This window comes from Dromaius novaehollandiae, chromosome Z, assembly GCF_036370855.1.
Source record: "Dromaius novaehollandiae isolate bDroNov1 chromosome Z, bDroNov1.hap1, whole genome shotgun sequence".
Lineage (NCBI taxonomy): Eukaryota > Metazoa > Chordata > Aves > Casuariiformes > Dromaiidae > Dromaius > Dromaius novaehollandiae.
The window spans coordinates 16,839,339-16,863,596 of record NC_088132.1 but is presented as its reverse complement, the minus strand read 5'-3'; the positions used below and the strand labels follow the sequence as shown (position 1 = coordinate 16,863,596).

Sequence of the window (24,258 nt, the reverse complement as noted above, 5' to 3'; positions counted from 1 at the left end):
AAAAAGATAATTAGGATTTTTTAGATCAGTAATTTCAGGTCAGAAAGGGTAGCATAATTAAAGCCAGTGATTTGTCTAAGCCAGGCAGAGATAAATCTTTCTGTCCAAAATCATCATAACACAGAAAGTAGAAAGAAATTTGACTTGGACTGCCAGAGATGAAAACTGAATAAGGAAGTATTATTAACTGAAAAGTATTTCTAAGCATAACATAAAAGGATTTATTTTCCCTCCAATGCTATGTAAATTTCTGTAATGAAGTATGATGTGAAAATATAAAATAACCGTTGGTAGAATGTGTAAATGGCCAAAGTCAGAGAAACGATTAATTATTATAAAGCAGCAGCTAGTTAAATGCACTGCCTTTGTTTATTGGCAATATAGACTTTTCTTGATACATACCAACAGGACAACCTAGCTGATGAAATAAAGAACTCATGTAAAATTGATTTATTCAAAGCATATACCATCTGAACCCAAGACTCACCCTACCACTTCCCATTTTATAATTCTGGAAGAAAAACTCCAGATGTTTGCAATGTGTATGTTATTGTGCAGGGAGAGCCACTCTCGTCTTGAGAGCACTTCCTTTATCTCTTCATAGGTGCATCAAAATACTAAAAGGTCAGTGAGGTCAATGCAGGGATTTTTCCAAGTGCATTTTTGACTATCATCACTATTTAGCTCTCAAAACTAAATTTATTAGAGCTGAGACACTGGCCAAGGGTGACAACAGCTCCAGTAACTTATGTAAGGCTCAACCGTCCTCTGTTATACCTGTTGGGAAATGCTATATATTAGCTGTAAGTAGGATTGTGAGTCTGCTCATGTAGTTCTTTCTATGTACTGCTTAAATTTCTCTTTAAAAGGCACCTGTTAACCATCTACAAAAAGCTACTTTCTTTCTTGAATTTCAATAACAAAGATCGATTAAGATTGAAAAGTAAGATTTTCAAAATTGTTTCAGAAAGTTCTAGGATGAATAGGATCTGCATAGGCTATTAGATAATTTTCCAGATCTCCTTTGCTTCTTATGGCTTGATACTAATGCTTTTCAGCATATTGCTCCTTCTAATTGAATGCTGCCTCACAAATACGAAGACCTCTTCAGGAAAGGATCAGTAAATAACTAGCTCTTTAGGGACAGGTACAATCTGTATCTTTTGAAAAATTCAAAAAAAAAATTCTGAGAATGATTAATTTATGTACTCACTGCTGGCGGGCTTTTGCTCTTTTCAATGTAAGTGAAGAGTTCATACAGGACCACACCAAAACTCCACACATCTGAGGCCACAGAAAATTTGCTCTCTGTCAGAGATTCTGGAGCATACCTGCAACACATAGTAAAAGGAATACCATCCTGTGGTGATTGGTGTCTTTTTTGATTTTGAACATATTTGTTTTAATAAGATAGAAATGTTATCATGAATAAGCTTTCTTTGTTCATAAGCATTAGCACATTCTCATCTTCTTCACCTTTGCTAGTAACTATACTTCTAGTATTAGTTAAGTGAGATTGAAAACACAAATCAGCTTCTATAAAAACAATTAGTGGTAACCATATCCAAGTGTTTTAACAGAGTTGTAGATATTCTTCCTTTCTGTAGTATGAGTAAGCAAGACTGCTGTGATAAGGCCTGGAAAGAGATATTCTAGCCAGAGAAGATCCCTCCATCACTTTCAGTAAGCCTTGAATTTTGTCCCATGTACTTCTGGCCTTAAGTTTTACTACTCCCCAAAACATCCATTGTGATGCCATTTTAACTTATTTTATCTTTTAAATATCACATTTTAGAGGGCCTACGGCAGCCACATGACCTAAAATAATGCGTAAAGAATTGCATTTTCTTATCAAGACAGAGGAAATCAGAGGATTCCAATATTAAGGAATATTCCTAAGGTACTTTCCTAGGTCTTAGTTATGAAAGCACAGTATAGAGGTATACAGAGAACATAGAGGAACAGTCTATATTCTGAATGGAGTCTACCAATATCCATTTAATAAACCTTCAGTCCCCCTTGACTACACAGAGCATTCTTTTCCTTTCCCAGCTAAGAAGGGCCTATTGGAGCATTACTGTATCTTGGAGTAACTTGGACCTTCTCTGGAGACTCACTGCCCAAATTCAGACACTTACCTGAATGATCAACGTAGCACTTCATCCCTGCGAATTACAGTCTGTGAGATTTAACTCCACTTGGTAAGCAGAGGATCTAACCAACATATCAGCTAGCAGATCTGGACCCTAAAAACAGGTTGTTCTTAAAGGTCCAAAACTTTGAAAGGGTCTTGGAGAACAGGCCCTTTTAAGTGTCTCCTGTTTCTGAGCATCTTTCCTGTGGCATACTATTTCTTTTAAATAGCTGTTTAGGTAATTTTTAGGGTTTGTGTGTGAAAGTTAAGTTGAAAAGACCCACATTTATATATTGTTTTGAAAAGCCAAACATTGCATATGTGACTTTCACAATGCTGAGCAACAGACTTTGAGTTTGCACTTAGGAATTCCATAAAATGCAAAACTATTGACTGAAATTGCAAAAGTGAAAACATGCCATGCTTTCATATACTGAAAGAGGACTTACCAAAATATAGGGCTTTCTCCAGGCTCTTTCACTTTGTAATATTCCTTGTCTTGGGGCAAGACTTTTGTCAAACCAAAATCTCCAATTTTAACTCTGTTCTCATTCTCCACTAAGATATTTCTGGTTGCTAAATCCCGATGAACATATCTTTTTGTGCCCAGATACTCCATGCCCTAAAACATAAAGATCACGCAGACAATGGAGACAAAAAGTTATTGGTACCATTTAGTGGCTACGCTTTCCCTGAAGGGGTGTCTGAATCTCAAAGTTAAAACCAAGCAGAGACTGTTACCACCGTTGTTGGGCTTGAAGGTTTGTCTTTTCTGAGGAGCTGTTCTTATTTTTTCCAGGTGCATGGACCTTCCCCAACTGAAATGAGCTAGACTGAGCACCTCTTGGAGCTAACAGCATTTTTTGATTATATAGATGGGTACATGTTACAGCTCCCTCTCTATAGCCAAATGCAGCTTGCAGGCAGTAGGCAGAGGGAAAGCAAAAGCTGGGCTAAACTACTTGTACGGTACAGAGCAGACGAAGCCCATCCTATTTGACTACTCATTTCACTTCTTTCTTCATTTCCCACATCTCCTGAGTGCTTTATGAGACTTTATTTTATGATTCCTTGAATTCAATAACTACTCTGCCTGATCTGACTCCCACCAGTGTGTCTTCCTTCTCTGTACTGACTATTATCTGCTAACACAGTTCTACTTACAGTTTTATTTTGTGTTAGAGTAACCTGTGGAAATGTGGGCCTGAAGCCACATCATCTTTTGCTGCTGACAATCTGTGGATATACACATTATTCTTTTTGCTATTGATGAAACGAGGAGCAGGCCAGGGTGCACAGCGAGAACAAAAATGAGGTAGTACAGCATTACAAAAAAGAAAGTCTTGCTTATGCAGGAATAAATGATGGAGAGAGGCTGACACTACACAGTGTTAAGAGGTGTCTGATTCTCACACATGAAAGGAAACAAAGCAGGCTCTCAGATTCACTATTTCATAAAAAGGCATCTCAACCCAACACAACTGAAGAGTAGTAAGTGATGCTCTAACACTGCTGAACTCAACAAAAGCTTTGACATCAGCACTGTACTTGTAATTCTACAAGGCTTCTTTTTCTTTTCTGAGTGAAAAACCTCAAAAATAGTACAACCCGAGAGTCCAAGCTTATTCTCAGATTGTTACTCCTAGTACCACTAGGCGGCATCGCTGCTTAGTCACAACATCCCATTCCGTAGCAGTTTTAACAGAAGTTCAAAAATGCCCTATTCTCTATTACCTGCTTAGTTTCCATGACTGTCCTGAAAAATACCAAACCTAGGTTTTTCAAAGCTAGGCTCCGTGGTTTCAGACAATCAGTCAACGTAAAAGCTGTACCTTTTCACCACTACTAAATTCTCTACTGAAAATAGTCATAAAGCTTCTTTGATGAATAGTAATTTCACAAGTTTTTTCTGTTACAAGCAGTATTTTCCAGGCTTTTAGAGACATTTACTTGGAATCATGCAAATTTGATGAGGAAATCATATCCTGTGGCATTACTCTAATAATGCAGTTGAGTTTAATGATGTCATTGCAAAGACTTCCATCATCTATGTTCACGCTAGCTGTGGAAAAGAATGGCTAGGAACCGCCTTTAAAAAAAGGAAAAAAAAAGGTTTTCCTTTTACATTACCACGGTCTCAAATTGCAGGTGTTCCCACATATATTTCCCAGAGTTCTCCAGCAAGGGCTCCTGAAGTGCTTTAAGCATGAAGAGATGGAAAACTAAGTTTACCCTTAACCTCTTCTCCTACCAGCCAGCATTAAGAAAACACGGGATTCCAAAAGAACAAAAAGTCACATCCCAAATTCAGATACACCAAAGGGAAGTTTATTTCCTTATCTGTCCTTTTATTGCCAAGATTCTGCAAAGCTGTATATGGTGCCGTGTTGCTTGCTACCACACAGACGACAGCTGCAGTAATCAGCAACTATAGAAATGTCACTCTTCGCAAATACAGTCCCTGAAAATACTGCTTTTCACAGTATGAGATATGCACAAAAAATGTCATCTTTAAGTCAGGATCCCTTTCCCAGGTTAGTAGCAAGGAACTAAAAATACTGCAAGGGAGCAAAGGAAGACACCTATCTCATCCCACAGGTACATGTGCACACCTTGATTTCTTTCTCATACATTTGAGGCAAAAGCAGAAAGACAGAGGGAGAAAACATCGCAGAAGTGTAAACAACCATTCCCCTTTGTGAGGGGACAGACTGGTGAACATTTTGCGTTTTCCAAGCCCATTTCATATTGCCCATTAAGGAGGCCTTGCTGGAGACTTCCCATGTAGTTTGGCAATTCCTTGTTTCTTGCTGCCTTTCAGTGAACCACATGAATAGGTGAGATCAGCTGCTAAAGGAGCCTGCAGCCTCCTTCTGTATATGCCACAGGTTCAGCAGCTAAAAGGTTTACTGAGTCACTTCAGTTTCAAGCAGGGACCTATCAAGCTCTGTTCAGCAGATAAAAGATTAGACTTCCTGGAAAAGATCTTGGATTTAGCACACTGTCTCTGCCTGCTTCTTGTCAGGTCTTTTCTATGGATACTAAAGAACAAAAATCTGCTGCTCTGAATATGGCAGGGCACAAGTTTACTAGATGTAAGCTACTGAAGAATACTCAGAAATGATAAGTAATTTACTGTTTCCATTTCTTTGGTGCAGAATCAAGGGAAGAAAGTTTAAAAATATATTTCAGGTAAATGTCTGGAGGGTTTAGGGTTTTTTTTCCTTTTTTCTTTTTCCTTTTTGCTGGAACTACCAAACATGCAGTAAAGTCTAAAGTGTCCATAGTTTCTTAAGCATAACACTAGAGTAAGGCTAGGGAAGGCATAACCCCATCCACAACAAAGATCAGATGTCTGCTTCCCTTTTTGGAATTATATGATGGATGTTTAGAGCCAAGCAGTACGACTAGCAAATAGATTATTACAGCTTTGGGCACTGCTGCGGCCTCTAGCTCTTCATGCAGAAATCTGATACATGCATCTTTGCTCTTTTTGCTAGAACAATCAGCTAATATTACTTAGGTTTTGAATTAAATTTCTTAAACATATGCATATGCTGTTATACTAGTTTTACAGCTGAATGCCCAAGTCTTTAAAAATCAGTTAATATATGATGAACAACTTGCTTAGGTGAATATACTAACTCCTGCAAAATTACATATGTCATGAGGAGAAAAGAGTTTTAATTCTTCTGACTGTAAATATAAACTAAATGAACCATAAGCTACATATAAACTAAACAAAAATAAATGGAGTACTTTTTTCCTGAGTCAAGTTAGGCCAGTCTCAGCATTCTGCTCTAAGACAGTCAGAAGTTAATCAGGTTCCTGAGTATGAATATGCATTGCTATCTTGTTTAAGGTTAACTGGTGCTAGAAGCCCAGCACTATTACAAAAGATACAATGAAACAACCAACTTCTCTACAAAAGGAAAAAGACAAAAATTTGTTTAAAAATATTAATCATCTGAAAGTTCTTTTACCTTGCATATCTGAGAGGCATACAACAAAAGCTTTTTGTGATCCAGTCTCTCTTTGTGTTTCTGCAGATAATCTCGTAAACTTCCATATGGTAAATATTCCATAATTAGTCTCAGATTCCTGCGACCTTTTACAACACAAAAACATACAAATAACTTTCTTTCTTCCAGAAAGTTTTGAAATATAAATATTTACAAATATCTATGAATAACTGTAATAGATTATAGTGTTACTACCCAAAAAGGTCAATTTATTCCTTATACATAGTGCATTACTATGCAATAGTTCATGTATTAGTTAACTGCATATATTAAGGAAGTACCATTTATTTAAACATAACAAAAATGTGGCGATCCTTGATACCTGAAGCATTACTAATTGAGATCATCTCACCAATACTTTAGCTGGTATTGCCAAATCAATACAAAAATGCCACGTGTGTCTCTGTGTTTATATAATCCCTCCTCATTGTTAAGGTGAAACTCTGAATGACAGCGGATGTCAACGGGTCCATAATTTTACCATCTTTAAAAACTTAGTCTGATTATGAAGATGAGATTTTTGTTTTAAGGCAGACCCTGGGCAAAACCATGCTTTTGTTCATCAACTTTAACAGGGTCAACAATTCACTCAAACATATCTGTTTCTGAAACATTTTCCTCCCAAAGCTCTTATCATACAGACAGTACAAGAAGTGGTAATATCCACCCTTGAGATATTACTTTGAGCAAAAAACAGCAACAGTTATAAAATGGGTACATTTTCCTACTTAACCCCAAATGCTTTTCCAGGAAGACTTCTTTGTACTTTAAGATAAAGACACTGGGGGACTACTCAAAATGTTACTTCCCCTAAATCAATCAAATTATGCAATGAGCTGACAGAATAAAATCAAGTCCATCTTGTACTGTGATGTAGTGCATGACAGAGATTACTTTTTTTGATTGGTACTCTTAAAGTTCAGATAAAGTTAGGACAACTCAGTGACTTGCATCAACACTTCTCTCTGTTTCTCAGTAGACAACCTTAAGTATATATATGAAGGTGTACTCAATATAGCACATACCAGCACTGTAGCAAACTCCTTTGTATTTAACAATGTTATCATGCTGCAGAGATTTCAGGATTTCAATTTCCCTTTCAAAGTCTCTAAGGTGCTCTTCTGTGCTATGTTGCAGCTTTTTCACAGCCACCACCTCTCCAGTATTATCCTGTAGGGGGTCATATCTGCACATCTCAACACTGCCAAAATTTCCCTAAATCACAAACAGAAATACTTGAATTAAAAACAAGCACGGACCATTTTTTCCTGTCTAAGTGCTTGTGCATATTATCTTAATTTTAACTGTATTATCATTAAGGTGAACAGACTTTTATTTAAGTGAAAAGGCATAAAACTTCCCAGAGAGACAGAAAGAGGGTGAGATCATAGGAAATAGTTCCATAAGCGTCAGGAACACATTCACTGAAAAGAAGCAAATGGCACTGGAGCAAAGGAGGGCAAGGAGAAGGGATGACATCCATTCATGTTCACCCCCATCTCCACAAATTTCCTTCCACTTCAAAACTGCCAGTTGGAATACTCCTTTTTTCCTGCATTTGCAAAATATGCTACATTTAGGCTCCTCCTAGCTTCTAGTTCTCCTCTATTCCTTGGGACTTTTCTCCCCTATTTGTTTCTCTGTTCTGTCATCTTCCCTTTTCCCATTTTCTTTATCTTCCTTTTTGTCATTCTAACCTATCACTTTGTTCCTCTCCCTCATAAATTTTCCTGTATTTCAGCTGCTTTGCTTTTAGGCTTATTTTCACTCCTACTTGGACTAGTGAACCATTCTGGCAAAATCATATTTAGGTAAAGTTCCATCAGCTGCACCAGGTCATCTGTCTAGGTGTGTTTCATACAGCCCGGCTGCAGCGACTTGCAACATTTTTCACCAAATGCTGGTTTCTACAGCCTCAAATGTTCAAGGCCGACCAAACAGAGACATTCTTGACTTCATGGACTGCATATTCATACTTCCTGGAATATCCATGTACAAAAAAAGCCCTACTAGTGCAATTTTAAATAAATACCAAGTGTAAAGAATAATAACAGATGTCAGATAGGGTTGTGCATTATTTTACCACACAAAATTTTTAGCCATTCAATGTCACTGGATTCACTGTAGAGATCAGTTATCATTTTTCTGTCATTAGACTGATAAACTAAAAAAACATCTGAAAGGAAGTGCATGTTGTGCCTAGATATAACTGAAATTGTTAATTTCTGTAACAGAAGTGTTCAGTGTAAATAGCGTATATGGGGTGATCAGAAGATAACTGAAAATGATAGTTCTTTCCTGGCAATTAGAGAATTTAAAAACATCCTACCTTGCCAAGTTGCTGTAAAAACTTAAGATGTCTTTCTTCAAATTGTGTTGGGTCCCGATCTTCGAATGCCCCAGAAAATCCAAGAGTACCAACTCTCATATTTGGCAACATATCGCTTTCTGTCAATAGCTCGTAATCTGAAGTGGAAGGATAGGAGAAGGGAGGGAATAGAGGAGAAAGGGAATACGAGGCAAAGAGAGAGAAGCAGATGGGAGAATGAAGAAACTTATCACAATGCTGGCATGTTCCACCTTTGCTAGCATATCCTGAGCACACTAGAATATTAACAACCCCCTTAATTTCTATATAGTAATTTTTGGCCATAAAAACAAGGAAATACTACAATGTAGCTAAATGACTTGTCCTGACTCATATCAAGTCTTGTTTTAGTTTCCAAATACGCTTTTTGTTGGTCAGTTCTACTTCAAATACAGCAACTACTGCACAACGAGTCCACTACTACAGAGGGGAGAAATGCAAACTCCACAAAGGCTTGTGATAACATGTGTCTTCCACTTAGAAAAAAGACATCTGTCTATTTATTTTATGTACTGAGGGAAAGAAGACAGTCACAAATGTAACATACTTGGTTAAGAGACTCGAACTAAAACCTTTGGGATAGACATGAATCAAGCCATGCTTTCAGTGATAATGCAAAATTGTCATGAATTCTCTTTAGCAAAAAACTAAAAAGCAATAACATAGCAAACTTATTCATTAACTTACACTTACGGCAGTGGACTGTGGCTGGGTCAGTACATCAAAATGGTAGGCACCATATGAAAACAAACTGACAGAGATCATGCTTCTTTTTTACAGTGCATTCTTGTCCTATCACAGACTCACCTGGAGTGAACAAACTATTCAAGTCACGTATAATGGCTCTAAATGAAGGCCTGAAATCTGGTTCGTAATCCATACAGTTGTTTATAAGGTTTGCTAGTTCGGTCCAGTTGGGGGCAGGAAGCTGGTGTCTGTCTTCATAAAACTGCAGTTTCTGGGATTAAAGAGGTTAGAGACATTTTAGCATACAACTATGAAGAGCTGCAATAGCCATAATGTTCTGACCAGAGCAGACAAAAAAAAAAAAAAAAAAAAACAGCTCTCAACCTAGACTCATTATCTCACCAGCATGCACATCTGACCAATTTATGTCAAGAATCAAGGTTGACAATGTAGCAGGATGGCATAATTTAAAGTAATCAGCTCATAAATTCCTGGGCAGCTACTAGTGGAAGATAAGAAAAGACAGAAGGATAATGAGCATAGATGGCATCTCCTTGGCAGGTAATTTAATAAAACCTAAACGGGATGGATCCAGCAGAAAATTCTATCCACCTGTGCACTGGCTGAACTCCTCTATCTGTAAAAACTTCATCCATATTATGAAAGAATACAAGTTAGTAGAAGAGACAAGGGCATCTTCTGAAACATCTAGATCTACCTAGACCTAAAAACTATTCTAAGAGAGCTTATTCTTTTAAGAGCTGACCACAACACCAGAGAAATGAGATCAGGCTTTGTGAGGAGAAGCTATCAGTCACATTACAATAATAATACTACAAATCTTCTAGGAGATTTAGCAGGGGAAATAGTATTTTTGCTTCCAACTAAGGGGTAATTAAATACACAAGAAATAATATTTTTATGAAACATGGTATCCCTTTTGCCCCTAGTTGAGACAAAATTAATGCTTATGGCTTAGCTAAAATAGAACTTGGGTTGTCTGCAACACAAACTATTACAGTATTTACAATGCTCAATTTCAGTATAATTAGAAAATTAATGCCAATTAAGAGTCATGTACATTTTTAGGAATACATCATGTTTAGATATATAGTGGTAACAGTTGCAACAAAACAGAAATGCAGGCAAGACATACTAGCAAAGCTGTACTTTGTACCCATAAAAATCAAAGCAAACAACATAAAACAAATGTCAAACCATTACTTCTGATCATTGTCTACCAGTAGAAAAGTAGTTTTGCTGCAGCAGTCAGAGGCCACACCACTTCAGCTGCTAATGAATATAGTTACAACAGCAGATGTTTTAAGTTAGAAGCGTCCAAAAAACTGTTATGACTGCAGATACAGTAATACTTACTCTTGGAGAATCCAGTGCACTCAGAGGCTTGTCTCCTCCACTGCAGATTTCCCATAATGTAGTGCCAAAACTCCATTTGTCTGTGGCCAGGCTTAATTGTTTTGGGTTCTCAATACATTCAGGTGGAACCCATGGTATTCTCTCAAGAAGAACTATGCAACCATGCAAATAAAATATCATGCTAAGATCAGTAATGAAAACAAAGTCCTGTAATACGTTAGATTTATTTTAAAAGTCCTATAACATGTTTGATTTAGTAAAAATATTTTGAGTATGCATTACAAAATTAGATATCTGTGCATTTTGAATATCTTTCCAAATTTTTGTTCTTGACTGGAAAATGCTACAGAATATCTATGAAGATAGTATTTATAATACAGGCCCATTAGTTTTGTTGTAAAATGAGACCAATGCTATAAAGCTGCCTTCACCTCACTTCCACATCATACTTTTCCTTTGACTTTAATACTTTCCCTGATACTATCAAGTTTAGAAGCTACCACAAAGGAACTAGATGATGAAGAGTCAAAAGTACGTTGTTAGTGGTTGATATATTGGACATTATAAAATGGCACAGTGATGCAACTGAGCAATAAAAACAAATTTCACACTTACTGACTGTGAAATCTTTTGATATTGATTGTAGTAACAAGTTAAATATATCATATCTATTTAGATTTAGAGTATTTTAAAATCAGATCTTAGAAAGAATTATGGAGGCTTTTAATTTAAAAAGGAATCTTAAACAGCATACTGGAAAATATGGTATGGCACTGCTTATAGCCTCTTAGAGGATTTATTTCTTTCAGCATGTATAAACTCATCAAATATATTGTATTTTCATTTTTCCAGAATTATTTAAAAGAGTAGACAAAGAATAATAAGGTCCCATCAGTTTCACCAGCATATGAATGTTGCACACATGGCAGATTTCTTTCAGTCTGAGTTAGTTCTGCTGTTTATAAAAGCAAGAGAACAGCCTCAACAGCAAAAACAATAGCCCAGTATTTTTAGCATCATCAATGATTTCAGGTATTCATCATAAGATGCATTGGATCTAATTTTGAACTGCCAGGCAGCATTTTCAAAAGTGCTTTTATTTGAAACTCTGAAAGCTTCTCCAAACTACAACACACAACAGTTTAATCTTGACCAATAAAAAGATACTGCTTTAGAACACACTAGTAATACCACCAGTGAAAGAAAACTATTTACAATGACAACAGCAGGAAAAAAACGCCATAGAATGGAGAACGCGGCTTTATTTCCTGTAGCTATTTGCTGACATACAGGATGCACTCAAAATGGCTGATTAGGACTTCAGAGGTTACTTTAAAGTGAAGGAAGTGTGAAGGAACTTGCTGTAACAGAAGTATATCAGATGGTGATCACAAAAAAAACCCTTTTATTTTAAAGCCAGAAGCATTAGACAAAAAAGCTGATACAAAGACTTACTGTCTTTTGGCAAAACTGTAATACTGATGCCAGGATCACTAAGTTTTATAAAAGGAAGGTTTCCAGACTTCCTATCTTCTTCTCTGATAAGCAAGATGTTTTTTGCACAGACATTCCCATGGACAAGGCCTTTATCCTCCTGATGAATGGAAATGCAGCTTTTACATACAGACAAAAACATCTTAAAACTGAAGACGTATTTTGAAACCAATACTCCACAGCATGAAAGAAACATCAGTAAGGAAAATGATACAATATGAACTTGATCGAATTGCATAGACATTTCAACAGTTCCTCTCACAGAGTTAGGGTTTCTAGAAATTTTGATTCATGTTAACTATCTACCTAAGTTTTAGTTTTGGTAACTCTAATGAATGTTGTTAACTTGAATACTGATCCATCACTCTGATCCACGTAAAATGAACGTAAGAGTCAAACTCTGTTAAAAAAAGTTTCATCTAATCACATATCTTGTCTCAAATAATGGCCTTTATGCTAAATTAAATGGACCAAACAGAGAATACTGGGGCCTAAAGTGCACACACACAGATGCACGCACGTGCACGCATGCACACACAAAAGCACTAGCAGTTTGAACAGTACAATATTTTTCCCTACCAGTGGTTAGAGACTACCTGGTTAGCTACTACTTCCTGGGAAAACAAAAAAAAAAAGAATTTTAGATTGAAAATGGATTTTACTTCACAATAAATAAAGCATTGAAAGACAGTGGAAAATTCAAGTGCACTTTGTTTAAGGTACAATGGCCTGTCCTTGGCTATCCACTAACCTTACCTGGTGTATGCCCATCCTATTTTCAAATTCCCCACCTAAATTCAAGAAGAATAGTAAGAGACCCATTCTAGATACGTAAGCCTGAAATCTTGAATCCAGCCTGAAACACTTGAATACAGCTATTAACAGAACTGAAGAATAAACTACCTACCAGAAAATGCATGGCTAATGCCAGCTGTTTAGCTACTTCCAACTTCCACAAGATATTGATAGCATTTTTGTTCTTTTTCAAGTATGTGTCCAAGGATCCAAATTTTACATATTCCTGTACGAGGATATCTGATTTAAAATGTTAAAAGAGTAACAATTAAAAACAACAATAAAATAAATGGAATTTCAGGGCAGATACAGTACTGTAGTATTACCCATCTCTTTCTTGGTGCTTTTCTGTGGGCCACTTATAAATTCAAAGCTATATCACATCCGAATATTGTCACAAATATTCCATGTTCTTTACACTTCTTCAGGGTGTAAAAGTTTGCATAATTTCTTCAAAAACACAAAACCATTTCTAAACTTGATTTTTAATAGTCCTTCTTTTACAAAATGGGTTAATCCTTAACAAGTCTACTTAGCACCCTTCCCCCCTCATGCCAGAAGCGCAATAAATGAGTTTGTGATAAGCATTGTAGTCTACAGCAGTATCAATGTAATAAGTAGAATAAATCGATTTCCAGTCATTCACTTCTTAGTCGCTTACAGTCTGTACTTTGATTGAAAAATAAGATGTTTTGCTGAAACAACAGATACTTTTCTTGAAAACAGGATGGTAACAGCTTATCTTGTGTAGCACTAAAAAGTTTTATATGTTGATACGACATATGCCTCCATGCAGTCATCCAGTCAATAATCAAGAAACAAGGTCCATTTCATAATCCTGCACAGTTTCTATCAGCTTCAATGCACAATTTCAAATTACATGACTGAATTCTTGTCTTCAGCTGCAAGACACTCACATTGCAATACTTCTCATTTAAATTCTAAAGACACTGGAAATTATTGGAATTACATTTTGTTATAAAATTTTTTAAAATTAATTTTACAGCTAACAGACTTTTTTTCACAATTATGTGAAGCAATTTTCATCAAATCTGAACATAAACAGTATAAACTACAGAAAGTCAAACAGCCACTGTTCGTATTTCTTGGTAACTGCCTCTTACAAAACCGTAGATTTAATAAAACTCCTTTGTCTTCAGAAATAAAATAAATTACGGCAGGCAACCGTGCTCTAACAGCGAAATAAGTAACTGTATCCAAAAATATACTATATCTATCTGGAATTTCTATATACAATCCCTAGAACGTGTATGCTCAGGGTACCATGAATAAACTAGGAAAACCAGCTTGTGGGTGTATTTATAAAGAAACTGCTATGACAAGTTCTTGACCAAACATGGCTCTGTCTTTACCAACCTTCTAATGCAAGCAACTTCTGATGCAGAAAAAGTTCCATCCAGCTACCATGGAAAAAAGAGTGCAGATTCCCTCTATCTGAATGCAGGGCATGTCTTAACATAATATGCTTGTACACAATTACTGTAAAATGATTCATTTTGTGAAGAAATGCTAATCATAGAAAACAGGTCTTTTGTGCAAACTGGCACTTGAGGCAAAGAGTACAAAAAGAGAATAACAGCCAAAGCAAGCTCCAGCAGCATATATTGGAAGATAGCATACACGGAAGAACATACCAATTGTCCAAAATTAAAATTGCATTACAAGATGTTATAAATGTACCCTACTTCTGAAGATAATGCAACAGTTTTGCCTTTATTTATGTTTGCAAAGGTTTTGTTGAAATAATTGGGCATCATGTTTTCAGAACTGCATCTCTAAACCAGACTTCCCACAGCTACATTTGTTCTCAAAAAGTCAGTCCATGCATGGGTATGGGGCAGCAGCTAAGTGCTTCTGATCACAGCAAATGGTGATTTTCTTGGGTAGCCAACCACTTCTACTTTTACTCGACCATAGTTAATAAAAAGGTAGAGGGGGAAGTTATCTGGGGTATCGAAAGCTAGTTTCAGAAGCTTAGCAAAACTATTTGTAAATCAGATTTTCAGATGGAACAGATATGACAGTGAATCAATTGCAAAACTTATTACCCACATTCATATTTACACAAGTTTTCAATTTTCTCTGTTATCATAATCATTTCCATTGAATCTCAGACACCAAGACTTATGCTATTGCAATGGGAATATGTATTAAATGTCCAGCAGCTGGGGTGTTGATTTTTTTCTCTTACACAGAACCAAGAGCAAACTCTAATTACAGCTGTGTAAAATTAGCATACATAAGTTACTTCTACTTACTTTCTTCTCCACAAACGCAGACTCCATAATTTAATACCAAATGCTTGTAAGAAAGCTGGCTCATCATACTTGCTGCCTCAAAGAAGGACTTTGAGGAAGGAGAGAGAGAAAAAATAGGAATGAAGACAAAACGCAAAAACATTAAATGATCTCTAAGAAAACGTTCATTTTAAAAAACACTTCAGTTTGCATCTCATTGCAAAGATACTGTGTAATACAAACTATATTGCTTATTTATGCAAAACCTTTCTTTTTTTTTTAAAAGACTAACTGATCACGCATACTCCAGAGAAGTTAGCAATCTCTCTTCCTGCAGGCAGGCGCAAATCCACACTTCAAAAGAGAATCTTTTCTTCTATGCCAACTATGGAAAGTAGACAGTGGACAAATTCCTGATACATTACTCACTTCCCAATTTATTCTTTTATACAAAATTATTAAGTTAAAGGTAAGTACTATTGCATCACTCATCCAATACTGTAGACTTTACTCTACCTTGTCAAGAAAGTTTCAGATGCTTTTATTACTTTAGTTGCTCCTGATCCTTTTCAGTGGCCTCTCCAACTATGTTTTTTGTATAAATTACTCCCCCACTAAAACAAAGTTAAAATTAGGTAATTTTCCTCTGATCAATTGTATTTACATTTCTGTATTCTTGGGGTCAACAGATTTTCACCTGACTTTAGAATATGAGTACATTACTCACCTTAGTAAAATTAAAAATATGAGGTGGTCTTTAGTTTATTATTTTTGAAGTGTCCAAAGCGTATGCCCTCCTAGCTTGTAAATATTAGCTGTCAGAAATGTCTTTTCCTTTTTTGCTAACATTTTCGTATATATTTTTTAAATAGTTGAAAAGTTTGCTAAACAATACATTGGTTCTCTTGGCTTGCTGTAAAGACTTCTAGCTTATATAGGAATTTAATACAACTACATAATCAAAATAGATAATAAATAGCCATATAAAGTTACATAATACATTAAAAATTACCACATCCTGTTAAGTTTTTTAAACTTATATTTTCCACATACTTAAGCTTAGGCTCAATTATGTTAATAGTGGTTTGGTTTCTGCAGAAGCATCTTTCTGGTTTGCTCACAGCTTCACTCAAACATTGAAAGGTCTAATAGCATATGAATGACTGTACATACAGCAAGTGTTTCTCATATATACACACTTCTGATTTTTTATGACTTGATTTGAAATGTTTATTTCATTGAAGAACTAACGTGATTACAAAAAAAAAGGCAGACAGGCAAAAGAAAGAAAGTAATTGTCTGGAAACGTTGGTACTTCATCTGTATATAACAGATTTATTGGGAGAGAAGTCTGTGGCCAAACTCTCTTGTGCTGCCTGCATGGTCTCTTGGTGGGCAGCACAGAACTCCCTGAGGGATGGGGGAAGATAAAGTACATAAGTGTACTTTCCAGAGCCAGTCCCAAACCTATTCTCTCAGTATGATGAGGCCAAGAATAAGCTTGGTTTTGAACAGTCCTTTACTATATAACATATACTCCAACTTGTTCACTGTAAGAAAAAGTAATGTTCTATATATGATGGACAAATATTATACAGCATCCAAGAATCATACCAACCTCAGAGTAATTTCTGTGCACTTTATCCAACACCTTTAAAAGAACTTCAGTTTGATGGAGCTGGCCATAGTCTCCCACTTCTTTCCTTATACCTTTGAAAATCTTAGTAAATGTGCCCTGTCCAAGACTCTCTTCCTAAAAGATAGAAAAATCAGAAATCTCTGTTTGGTCTGCAAAAGATCTCAAACTTTCACCCTAAACAAGTATATGCAAATTTCCACAGCTAACACACATCTTGAGTCAGACTGACAGGACTGGGAAGCAACTATACCAGAAAGCGTATATCTTTCCTTGACTTCTTGTGGATCTCAGGGAATAAACTGCTGCAAGAGCTAGAGAGGAGGGAGCTACTATTACTGAGAGGCAGTCAGACATCTGTAGGCACAGAGAAAACAATTGCCATTGCAGTCAAAAGGATTTTGATTTTGAAAAATTATTTTTATAAGAGGAAAAAAAAAAAGACTACCTGTATTATAGGAAAGTTCTAAATACTTTTTTTCCCTCTCACAAGTCTAAGGAAAGATTACAGCAAAATCCCTTACTTTAGGTAAGAGTATTTTAAGTATATACTACATTCGTATAACTTAATATATATCAAGTCAACCACTTGCAGTGGAAGATGCAACAAAAGGACTTACAAATATCAAGTCCTCATTCCGGATTTTGTGAAAGACCATCTGGTTGACATTATTGTGTCTCTGTAGCGTAGGTGATGAAGGTACCTCAGAAACACTATTGCTTCTGAAAACCAGGAGATTTGATTTATCTGGGAAGAAAAGAGAGTGAGGAGAAGAAAAGAAAATAAAGCTGCAAAATATAAAACTGTAACATCATTATTTCAATAGAATTATTAATGAGAAAAAAAAGAGGATATCATACTGAGATCAATTCATTCAAAAGGTCACAATATTTCAAAGGTCTGTTAAGACTTTGAATTTGTTTAACTCTGCTAATCAGCAAAAAGATTGTTTACTCAGCTATTTTGTCTTTCTTAAGTATGCCTATTTTTGACAAGCACACTCTGAAAATACTCCAGCTTCCTTTTGTATCTTAACTTTTGCTATATTTCAAATAATAATCAGGGGTAGAGAAAGGACATGTAAGTCACCTTCTTATTTTATATTATGAAGTCTTTCTGACACAGATACTTTTACCTCTATGCCTCTCTAGAACTGGTAAGTATTTTTGCCTCTGGCAGCACTTTAGTGATCCTCATTGCCTTATATTTACCAAAATTATTCTTCAAGTGATCTTGAAAAAAGGCTCTCCAGGGAGCGGAACAAATCTGCTAGTGAAACCTAAGCTGATAGATACACATTTGTAGGTAAATGTGTGCAAGCATATGTGATTATACTTACTCAATACTTCATAATTCAGATGCATATATATTATTGTTTGATTTCCATGGAAACAAGGTTTTGCAATTATTCTCTAACATGCACATGCATTTACTTGTCAATTCTCTCTTTTGAATCCACTGGCTAATTTCAACCAAATTTGAAAGAGCTAAAGACATGTATGAAACACTCCGTGCTCTTGAGTTTTTTTTAAATACAGACTCAAACGCACACACTGAGGGAGGGAGGGAGGGACTGACTTACTAATATTCACTGTAAGAAAAAGAGGGCAGACATTCATTATTAGAATGCATAAGGGAGAGAGTACAAATACCCAAGCTAGGGAAAATGTTTAATATAAATTCAAGGCTGGTGGGATTTCAGAAAATCCACTTCTCCAGCAGGCGTTCTTGTATGCTTTTCAGTGTTAAATGAGGGTTAAAGTCATACTCTAACCTTGGCATAATTCAGCCAAGATGTCAAACAACGATGAAACAAATTCACTGGAAACCTGACATTGTTGGTTCCACTGCTTGTGGAACTACCTAGTGAGAAGTGATCTCTTTAGTAGCTGTGCCCTTTTCAAGACACAGCAACACCTTGTTGAAGAAGAAATGCTGCTGCACACAATCCACTGCAAGTAAGAAACCAGTTTTACTTCTAAAATAAAAGTGCTACAGTTACCACAATTCTTTCTGGAAGACCATCTCCTAACCAAGTAAAATCTGGCAGTCACTGTGACTGAAAACTATGACCAAGATGAACAAACAGGGAAGTGCAAAAAAACCCAACCAACCAACAAGCTCACACAAACACGTATATCCACCTCCCCAAGAGTCATTTTATCTATTAATGCACTTTTAAACTCTCAAACTAAAAGTTTGACACACGCATGTTTAGAAATAAGTTACCATCTCTTACCTTTTGGTTTTGGAGGACAGCATTTGATAAACTGGAAAATTATGCTGTCTGAACGGACAGTTTCTGTCTGGTAACAGGTCAACAGATCCTTAAGATTACCAAAACTTCTTTTGGTTCCACTAAGATTATATTCTCCATTCTCATTTTTTGTAATTAAGCAGTGCTTGTAATCGGTGGCATTTTCACGCTGCAGATTTTTCATTAAAAATAAATATTTACTATTTAGAAGATATTTACTATTTAGAAAATATTTACTATTTAGAAGATATTTACTATTTAAAAACATTTTTTGAATACAGAGCCCTCCACTAATTAAAGAGAAAATCTTTCAGCAGTATCCTACCATAATTTGCTATTTTGATCTATGTAATACTGATCCCAAGAAAATAAGATACTATTCTCAAAGGAATTAGTATCCTGCCACTAAGAAAAACAAATGTTACCAAATCTCCAACCATGGAGGCTTCAAAGTAGAGAATGGATCTAGTAATGCAGTAAACTAGTAATGAAAGTTGCTTCACCCTAAAAAATAATAATATTAAAATAAAATTTTGCTGGAAGTAATAACTCAAATGCTCAAACTAAATGCCTGTTAGAAATGGCACGGATGCAGGATAAGCTCTTACGACAAGCATTTGGAGATCTCAGCTGTTTCTATTTTTCTGTTGTCTACAGTGCAGTTCTAAGCACCTTGTTTCTAGCACAGATTCTCATTATGCACTGAATTTTTTTTATGATGAATCTTGAAAACATTGCACTGGCCCTTTCTAAACAAGAGGACCTCTTAACACTGCTTTCCTGTGCCTTCCTATTAACAATGCGGAAAATGTTCCAACAAATTCTGAATCTCAAAAGCCTTTTAATTGCTTGCCCAGAAATAATCAGAACAAGAAGAAATTTGGCAAGGTCAATTAATGGCAGGCTTAACTTGGTCTGGACACTCAGACTTCTGAAACTCAGAGAATGAGCTCTTCGTCTAAAAAAATCCCTTTCAAGCACACTTTACTGACTGGACATACATTTCAAATGAAACTGATCTCAAAATGGCCATTTACCTCTTCATCCACACACCAACTTTTTTTTGTTGTTTTCAGAGATGTGCAAGTGTCTGACAATATTTAGCAAATTTGCTAGCTTGCTGCAAGCCAACAAGAAAACACACATATTACCTTTCCTACTTAAGAACTCCCAAAGTAGCTCTGCTAATTAAAAAAAAAAAAAATCCATTCATGGAGTAAGACCATGTAATTATATAACAGCAATATTGCACAGAGCAGAAGTACATCTGACTCTTCAGCAGCATAAGAATTGCAGGCATTTCAAGTGTGGCTTCCATTCTAGGTAACATCATATGTCCAACAAATCTGTGTTGCTATAACAGCTGCCATATAATCTGTCTGGCCAAGCACTGTGAGGGAAAAGAAAAAACAAACAAAAAGATCCCAGAAACTCTCCCAAAATGAAGACAGACCTGGAGAGACACTGACAGATCACCAACAGAGCTAACTGTACACCTGGTCTAACCAAAACCTAGTCTGTTAAAAAAAAGAACAAACAGCAACAACAAAACACAAAAACAAGAAGCCAACATCACCAAAAAACTACTTCAGGTTCTGAGGACCATTTCACCCTTCCCAGAACTCTCAAGCTCCCTCCCTGCCAGTTCTCTTGTTCTCCAAGGTGTGGCGGGTATCTATCATTTCTGATTGCTGGCCATACAGAGATCGTGATATGCTTCTCGCAGGATCAGGAAAGTTTGTCAACCTGACACAAATAACTGTAGAATTAGACAAACATTCTGAAGAGAAAACTCAGAATAATTGGCTGTACAGCTTCTGTTCACACAACAAAGATTATACAGATACTATCCAAGGCAGAATACTAACCTCTATGGCAAAGGTGAGAAAGTATTTTTTAAAATCTTTAGGACTGCAGCGAAGAACATAGAAGCCAGTCTGATTACCTGCTTTCTTCAGTTTACTGATAGCAAAGTCCATGCTATAATAAAAAGAAAAAAATATTTAGTACTGCATAATTTCAAAAACCAACAGCATCAGAGATTGACTAACAAACACTATTATCAGATGTCTAATATGCTGATAACATTTAAAGTTCTCAGTTCTATAGAATTTCACTTAAGCCAACTTTTTGGTCCCTTTGATTTACAATATTCATCAGGGTAGCTGCTTATACAGAGAAAAGCATATTAAAAATTCTTAATGCTAAAAACACCACAATTACCCATTTCATGAGAAACCCTAAAGTATAAAAGAAATATATTTCTCTAGGCTTAAGATTTGACTTTCAACTTCCATCATGGAAGAAACTGTAATAAAGCTGCCTCATACACAAGCTAAAATTAGCAAAAGGAGAGGAGGGGGAAGGAATGACTAGTTTAGCAAAGGAAAGGGCTAAAAAGAAAGAGGAGTTGGAATAAAATTTCTTCCATCATTTATTACTACAAAAACTAATTTTCCCTTAAAGGTGTCTTTGCTAACTGACTATTTCAGTCTAGCTCTGGTAAGAAGGAATAGAATAGTCTGCAAAGATTTAGGCCCACTGCACATCTTTCTCAGCAGCCCTAAATAAAGGCATTGGCATTAGTCTATATGGCATTAGTCTAGGTCTGCAGATGCAAGAAATGTAATTAAATTTGTATTGGTCTCCATCCTTCTCCTCCTCCATCTCTTCTGAGGATTGCAGCACCTATCCTCTTTCGGTCGCTTGGAAATTTCCAGAAAGATCTACTGAGTAGGGCAGTGCTAGTTTTATGCAACATAGCATGACTCTCTTGCACGTATCAGGAAAACCTCCAAGCTTTCTATAGGCTGAAGAAAATAGCCATTTTATTCTGCCTTATTAAAGCATTGCTAAACTCAGCATTTGTTCTTCTGCAAACAATAAACAATACTTTATCAACTGTTAAAAATCAATACAGGTACCAAATTCTCTCTCTAAAAAAATGGAGAAAATGAACAAGGAGACAACATTAAAAACAAACAGAACCTCCAATTTATGTGGTCAGCAGTTTCCTGTATTCCTTGCTCAAATATTGAAGATAGTGCTACCCAAATTTGCCTTTCACCCTTTGGAACTCAGATGCTATTTCTGCTGGAGGCTGCAGTGAAAACATGAGATTCTTTGTTTATTTCGTAATACATTGTTGCTACGGTAATAACTATAATTTTGTAAATTCAGCATCATGTCTTTACTGCCTGTCTCAGTCGGAGAAAAAAGGAATTCTAAAGGAAGAAAATTAAAATCAGAATTTTTCATTTTATTTTTGATAATACATCATGAAGACACTGTACTCTGCAAGAAAAAAGATAAGGGAAAAAATTTGAAGCATCTTGTAATACATATATGTAACAAATACACTTCTCAAGATTTTCAGCATGGCTCACAGTTGGCTAAAGATCATCTTTCAAAAGCGAAAGCAACTTGTTATGTTACTAGAAAATAGCTTACAAAATTGGCCCGTGGCAGTTGCTTTGGATATTTTCAAGCACTGATGGTGGTGCTACTTCTTTACAGAGATAATGGTGGGCATCTGCAGTTAATCTGTAATATCCATCAATTAACGATACAAAGGAGAGAGCTTCTCTTAATGACTGAAATTCAGCTTCCTGTTGAATTGCAGGTGGAGAACAAAAAGAGAGCGAGATTATACAATTTGTAATAGGCAACACAAAATTCTTGGATATGGTAATAGTATAAAACATATAAATATATGTATACATTAACTATACCCAGATTGTTTTTTATTACTATCTGTATAGTTCTAACTCTCAGGTGCACAAAAGTTGGTAGCAACATTCAGTGTTCAAAATGAAGCAAAACAAACAAACATGCCATAGAAAGCAGACTAAATATATGAAACAGAAGAGGGATGCAAACAAAAGGGAACAGTTGAAAAGGAAAAACTGAGCTGATGCTATTCAGCATGGCAAGCAGCTCTTGCACTGGCATCACAGCCAAAATTTCTTTTCTAAAGGAAAGACTCTGCTTATCAAAGATTTATGGGACTCTCCTCAACTAGCAAAGAAAAATCTCTAGAAAGGTACTTGACTGAAAAATTAAGGAGTAGCCAGCAAAAACTGGCATCCTGAGCTGGATCACAGAGAGACATTTGCCTACTGAACAAGAAGAGAGGTGTAATGGAGGGAAGCTGGGCAGTGAATGATGCAGTCAAAGGAAAGCAGGGTGTGCAAAAGGTCTGTGCAGAATGCTTTGAACGGGCAAGAGCATGGCAAGATCAAATCCGTCTGTAACATCATATTTTTTACTATCAACTATGTAAAAACTGATGATTTTCTGTTAGCTATCTATGGGGTTTTTTTCTGTTTTTATATCTTTTGATAGTTGTGTAAGAGCATTAAAGACTGCTTTTACTTTAACTGAGAAGTGGTACCACATCATCTACAAAATCAAACTAGATTTCATTCAGTAGTGTAGCCAAACAGAACAGGCTTCAGTATGTGCTGTAAAAACTCACCCAGGACTCTGGGGACAAACTTAGTGGCTGAACATGATTCCAAGGCAACTTTTTTTTACTAGCCAACAAATAAAAAAAAGCAAGTGCTCTTGATCAAGAGACAAGAACTTGTATGGAGTCTTCACATTCCTTATTAAAAGAGGACCTGGTAATTATATTTCTAGCTGTTTCAACATAATCAGGACACCCACACAAATGACAGATCTGGAACTTCAGCATTTTAAACAATCCATGTATCCCTAAGCCACTGTATCAAGTTTATTTTTATAAGGGATTCTACTATTTGTATGAAAGGTTAAACTAGACCACAAATAACTAACTGTAGCATGTAAAGTGTGCACATGAAAAGCATGGACCACTGCACTTCAAAGCATGGAAGTGCTACAGTGCTACAATTTTCTACTTTGGCTTACTCTATAACAGCACTGGGTTTAGACAAGCTCTAGAAAGTCAGTTTTGTCCTCAGAAGTATATGTGCTGAAGTACCCGACTCTACTGCTACTGTGAACTTCTAAAGAGAATTTTAAAGGCTCAAGGTTAAGGAAGCCTCCTCCATCTATCTGAAATAATTTTACATTCTGAACATCATACATACACATCACAGATATCCCAGCTACTCTTATGTTTAGTAAGATATTTTGAAAACAATTTCAAATTCTCAACAATTCTGCACCATTAATGCAGGAAATGAACGAGAGTCCAATTATATTATAAATCAAAGTAAACTATATGACTTTATTTTCCCCCCAAAA

The 24,258-nt window shown here is 36.0% G+C and overlaps 1 protein-coding gene across 7 annotated transcripts in view; it reads right to left on the bottom strand.

The window, feature by feature from the left end:
* The window catches only part of JAK2 (Janus kinase 2), a 98,980-nt gene that overhangs the window by 5,209 nt on the left and 69,513 nt on the right, over positions 1–24,258 (bottom strand). For all 7 annotated transcript variants that reach the window (XM_064502884.1, XM_064502885.1, XM_026097458.2 and 4 more), the window contains 15 exons: positions 22,480–22,637; positions 20,898–21,009; positions 19,012–19,198; positions 17,392–17,519; positions 16,754–16,888; positions 15,157–15,244; positions 12,990–13,117; positions 12,044–12,182; positions 10,589–10,740; positions 9,332–9,482; positions 8,486–8,622; positions 7,182–7,371; positions 6,118–6,242; positions 2,584–2,756; positions 1,214–1,331 (listed from right to left, as the gene is read on the bottom strand). In XM_064502884.1, coding sequence (XP_064358954.1) covers positions 1,214–1,331; positions 2,584–2,756; positions 6,118–6,242; positions 7,182–7,371; positions 8,486–8,622; positions 9,332–9,482; positions 10,589–10,740; positions 12,044–12,182; positions 12,990–13,117; positions 15,157–15,244; positions 16,754–16,888; positions 17,392–17,519; positions 19,012–19,198; positions 20,898–21,009; positions 22,480–22,637 — 2,121 coding nt within the window. The remainder of the gene's footprint in view (positions 1–1,213; positions 1,332–2,583; positions 2,757–6,117; positions 6,243–7,181; positions 7,372–8,485; positions 8,623–9,331; positions 9,483–10,588; positions 10,741–12,043; positions 12,183–12,989; positions 13,118–15,156; positions 15,245–16,753; positions 16,889–17,391; positions 17,520–19,011; positions 19,199–20,897; positions 21,010–22,479; positions 22,638–24,258) is intronic.